We start from the raw sequence: 5,572 nt of genomic DNA on the forward strand, positions 1-5,572 counted from the left end.
CTCATGTTAATAATGTGCATTTAAGGCCCGTAGAAAATGTTTCTGATGGATTGAATCCAGAGCTTCGCACGCCATCAGAAAATACCTTGTATTCTGTGTGTGTTTCTTCCGTTTGGAAAAGGCAAACGTTTTAGTTTCTGTAGGAGTAGCATAAATCATGCGCCCGTATTTCTTGTGGATTATAACCACGGAGATATTACAATTGCGAAAGAGGATTTTGTCAATGCAACAGTTCTCTCTACCAACGCTGCCCCTGTATAGCCATTTTCTAAAAGAGAACTGATAAAGAAACTCATAACAAGATAGGAAGAGCTGAAGAGGTAACACGTGCATGGTTTATTCGGGACTCTGTCGCGTACACAGACACTTTCAGCACACCTTTCAAGAATCACAAAGAAAATCGACAAGCCGTCTTCAGAATAAATAAAGATCAAGTAAATAAATAGAAAAATAAATCAATGAATAAATATAAATAACCAACAACCCCCCCCCCCCGTAATTAAATATCTACAAAGTGCACGAAATGAATCGGGAATGCAGAATAAATATGACAACGTTGCTGAAATGTTAATATCGATTCCCTGTTAATAATAATAATAATAATAATAATAATAATAATAATAATAATAATAATAATAATAATAATAATGTCAGCAAAACTCAGAAACACCAAAACGCATTTTGGTCTACTTCGTTAGGTGTTTATACGTACAAGGAAAGTCAAATACAGCGTAATGATTCAAAATGATTTGATTGTCAAAGCATCGTTACAGTGAAATTACTTTCGACTTTTAAAACGTTTACATGTTTGTGTAGTCTATAGGCTCTCCTACAGGCTTGTGAGGGGAAAATGCAAAGTCTCTATACTTCGCCCCTGCTTTCGGATCTAACCATGAGCGTGCCTAGAGGAATGAGGTAGACACCGGGGACGGCGGACTGTGTGTGCTTCGTTATTGCAATGCATTCAGATTCAGGAAGAAAACTATAACGCACTGATACGCCCTACTCGTGAACCATGCAATGGAGAACACAGATCGTCGGGTAACAGAGGAGGTATTAGAGAAATCATTTCAGCTGAATCACGTAAATTAACATTTAAAGTTATAAGCATCGGTTGTTGTTTTTTTACCTTCTGCAAAACATCAACATTTTTTTTAAAAAAAGAAAAAAAACATTCAACGCGCTCTTCACACAGAGGTGCAATGTATTCACAAATATGTACATTATTAAATATAAAAAGGGTTCCCTTTTCGGCTAAAGAGAATTCTTCTTCTTCAAGTTTCTCTGGGTTTGTCCAGCGACTGCCGTGAAAGTCAGTAGTAAAGTTCTCTCCTGTCCGTCCGTATCGGTGAATTAGGAGAACGGGTTGAGATCCTTTTCCCCTTTGAGAATCTTTTTATTTTTTAAACGTTTTTAAGCTTTTATAACAAAAAAGGGCGTGTGTGTGTGGGGGGGTTATACTGTTATTTTCAGGTCCTGCTCCCATTGGAAAATAACAAAACCGCGAGTCGCCTGCGGATCAAAGGTCCGTCGCTGTGTGCTCTCGCGGGTTTTATTCTCGGTTATTTTGAAAATATGAATCTCTGGTCCCGTCCCCGTCTCCCCCCCCCCCCCATACCCCAACCCCGGTTCGGGGCCCTAATGAGCCGCCGAGAATTTCATGCGCTTCTGTTTCTGCCTCTGGTTGCAAAACCACACCCGCACCACGTTCTTTTTCAGGTCCAGTTTCTCCGCGATGGCGGCGATCTTCTCCGACGACGGCCGCGGCTGCACGGCGAAATAAGCCTCCAGCGACCGCTTCTCCGGGGCGGCGATGGACGTGCGCTTTCGCTTCTTGTCCCCGCCGCTGAATATCTCCGGCTTGGTCATCTTCTCCCGCTGCGCCCTCTCCGCTTCCTCCAGCCAGGCCTCCAGGATGGGCTTGAGGGCCACCATGTTGTTGTGCGACAGGGTGAGCGACTCGAAGCGGCAGATCGTGCTCTGGCTGAGGCAGCCGACGCCGGGGATCTTCAGGTTGGCCAGCGCCGAGCCCACGTCCGCCTGCGTCACCCCCAGCTTGATCCGCCGCTGCTTGAAGCGCTCGGCGAAGGACTCCAGCTCCCGCGGGTCGGGCTCCGAGTCCCCCGCGCTGCCCAGCGAGGCGTGGGAGGCCAGGCCGTGCGGGTGCATGTTCATGGTCTGCGGGTGGTGGTGCGACATGTGGTTGATGGCCGACATGTGGGCGTGGGAGTGCGAGGCGCTGGAGCCCACGTCCGGGCCCGCCATGCCGCCCAGGGAGATGGCGGGCGTCAGGTGGTCCAGGAGGTCGCCCTCCAGGCCCTGCGAGGGCTGGTGGTGGTGGTGGTGGTGGTGGTGCGAGCCCAGCACGGAGGGGTGGTGCAGGTGGGCCGAGGACGAGGTGGGCGTGCAGGTCATGCTGGTCATGGTGTGGTAGGTGGCGTCCGGCTTGAACGGGTGGTTCTTCTGCGACACGATGTCCACCGCCGCCAGCGCCTCGGCTCTCTGCAGCAGCGTCTCGTCGAAGCCCGCGAAGATGTTGCCCTGCAGCTGGAGGGAGGGGAGAGGGGCAGGTGGACGGTTACCCCGGTGGCCCGGCAGCGCGCTCGGCGACAGACAAGACAGTCGCGTGTCATCCCCAAAACACCGCCATCGATCACCCCCTTCACCACCCTCCTCACACTTCATCCGCCGACACGGAACAACCCCACGCGTGTCTCTTTTCGAGTGGGCGTGCGGATGGAGGCTCCTGGAAACACGACCCTGGCTGCACGGGTTTTTGTTTTTTTAATATTCCCGGACAACGTGCCAACAGTTTTTGTGGGAAATGATAAACCCAGTTCATTCGTATCACCTTACACGTGAACGTTAAATAATAAGCTAAAATCCCACAGATCGATGTTAAATGAAAGACGTCCAACACCTACGGTGTAACGCAATAGAGTTCGGTTGCTGTATACATTAGAGCTTTTTTTTTACAGTCTGGGTTTCAAAATATTTACAGTCACAGAAGAAAAGTTTCTAAAAATCCGCAAGCCGTGAGGTCATGTTTTTAAACACAGAGTTCTGAGGAACACCGCGATACTGTTCCCAGTCACTAATAACTACACTCTGGACTGTCATGTAAACACGCTACTATTGTCACAGTGACTGTAACTTACCGACGGTGTAGGCAGACAAGCTCTCCTGATAGCCTCCGAGCTCGAGTGGAGAGGGGTGTACTTCGGTTCGTGTAGAATCGGATGCATGCTGAAGGCCTGCTTGCTGTTCATGGACATCATAATTACGCCAAGTCCGACTTCCTTTTTATTTGTATTGCTATACTCTTCTTCTTATTTCATCAGCAGGCAAAAGGAGAGAAAGATTATTGGCCACCCCCTACAGCTACCTTGCGTGTTCTACAGTGTCCGCCGATAGCTGTCCCTCCAACGGCGCGCTATATTATTGTCTGTGATACTGGAGGTAATCTCTGCATGCAGCTATAATATAACGCATGCCCCCAGGCCCCGCCCGGTGATGGACCAACACTCCTTTGCTTCCATCTCATTGGACCTCAGTGGACGTAGAGACACGCCCACAATGTAGCCAAGATCCCGCCCCTTACGCCTCTGCTATTTGTGAGCGAGTGAAACCGGCGCCCCGCCTCCATAAGAATTCTGTGTCGAGCCCCCCTCCGCCTACAGGCACGTTCTCATTGGAGCGGCACATGACACGCTTCGGGCAGGATTGGCTGGGCTGTGAGAGGCTGACCACGCCCACCCCCGAGCACGCTGCGCAGGTAAAAATGTGCTCAATATCTTCGGCTTCCTATGCGATGCCTCTTGCGTTTGTTTTTTTTAAAGTTAAGTTAAAGGGAACGCGAGGGCTGTGAATGGCAGGTGGCACGCTGGCTTCGGTTTGGTTTTCTGTTCCAGTTAGGGCGAGTTTGCCTATGCTAATGACTTGTCCGAGGTGACCAAGGTAAGGAGGAAAATCCCACGACAGTTGGAGGACGAGCCAGGTCAATTGTCTCTTTGAAACGCTTAGACGTGACTTTTTTAAACGCCTGGATCAGTCATAGAGGGACAACGTCAGACTGCAGAAGAGTCCAGGGCCTCTGGGTCTCTCTGTGTTTCTTCAGCGTCTTGTATTATTCTAGTACCGAGCGTTAATTAGTGACTGGTTTTACTGCAGTGTTTTACCTAGAACGTTAGAAGAGTTTGCAGAAGTTCAATCGTTCCGAAAAATAGATGAGGTTTTTAATTAGAGGGGATTATAAATGTGTGTTAGTTTTTTCCCACGTTACGTTTTAATCGTGGAAGCATTTTTTTCCCCCAGTTAGTTCAAGGAAGCCGTGTCACTCCTTCTCGAGCTCATGATTAATGCAGTTCTCTGCTTCCAGGTGATTTAGTGCAATTTAATAAGTGCAAAGGGAGTTGAATATCCCGTCAAGAGGCAAAAATTCGTATACGGGGAAGCAATTTCTCGGTGGCGCCGAGGCGCTACATTGGCTTTTTATATACAGTAAGTCACCATTAAACATCTTGGCAAAACAAATTTGTAGAGCCCAGCCTATTAAGCCCTTTTGCTTAATATGAGATGCAGTATATTTCTACATTATTATTATTAATAATAAAAATGAATATGAACTAGATAGCTGTGTTCTGAGCCATCACTCTCAGTGTCTACAGGCTGGGTCAGAGTAAGTCTAAGACAGCTCTCTAGAGGTGAACCGATTTCAGTCTGAAATGACGTGGTTCAGCCAGCACACCTTAAGTACCTCCTCCTGTCATCCCTTCACTAAGTCTGACAGGTGTATTCGTTCGCTCACCTGCATTACTTTTATTGATAATTGCATCCCTGCAATGTGATGTCTCCGACAAGCTGCGGAGACTGTGAGAAGACTGTACAGCTGGACAGCTCTCTCCGCTTGGAAAACAAGAAAATAGGATTCCAAGAAAATGATCTGTTGATGGGACGAGAGGGCTGTCCTGTGAAAAAACGAGGCGTGCATGAGACGTCACTCAATTGGACTGATGACTGCTGAAAGAGCAGGGAGGACCGTTTCACCACGAAGCCAGAGATCTGGCAGGGGTCGCTGCTTCATATTCAAGTGCTACGGACTCATTAAACCCGTCATTCAATTATTAAAATCCCGTTTTGCTCAGGAAAAACAGAAAAGTGGAAGAACTCCTGTAAAAAGATCTTGCCAGGGACTGCAGGTATTCAAGGCCAAGCTGTGGGTCAGCAGATCCCGATTCGGCCAAGGGGCTCTGTTTATGATGAAAATCTCGGCACGCCTGCGAACGGTTTCCTTTTTTGTTTTTTTTTCTGGACACCCCCTAAGTAGGGGTCTCCCCAGGGTCCCCAGTGCCCCAGTTTGAGATCTGCTGCCTCTGCGAACCGGCTCTGTAGTTGTGCCTTGCCAGAGCCCCTGGCAGCACGAGTGTGTGGTTCAGCAGTCGGGGGGCAGGGGGAGAGCGGGCTGGACCCTCCTGGTTTTATCTTCCAGCTGGTGTGAGGAGCACAGAGCCGCCACCCCCGTACTGCATAACGGAGGCGCACAATAGGAGGGAGTCTCCATGGCCTTCTCCGA

At 48.9% G+C, this 5,572-nt stretch overlaps 1 protein-coding gene across 1 annotated transcript; it reads right to left on the bottom strand.

Moving 5' to 3' along the window:
- Positions 1–313: 313 nt before the first annotated feature.
- Positions 314–3,515, bottom strand: pou4f4 (POU class 4 homeobox 4). The gene is made up of 2 exons (XM_088597069.1): positions 3,159–3,515; positions 314–2,547 (listed from the first exon to the last, which is right to left on the bottom strand). Exons 1-2 carry the CDS (start codon positions 3,276–3,278, stop codon positions 1,639–1,641), a joined length of 1,029 nt encoding a protein of 342 aa, XP_088453195.1. The 5' UTR covers positions 3,279–3,515; the 3' UTR covers positions 314–1,638.
- Between the last annotated feature and the right edge of the window lie 2,057 nt (positions 3,516–5,572).

The sequence above is a fragment of the Lepisosteus platostomus genome, chromosome 10, assembly GCF_059453375.1.
Source record: "Lepisosteus platostomus isolate fLepPlt1 chromosome 10, fLepPlt1.hap1, whole genome shotgun sequence".
Taxonomy (NCBI): Eukaryota; Metazoa; Chordata; class Actinopteri; order Semionotiformes; family Lepisosteidae; genus Lepisosteus; species Lepisosteus platostomus.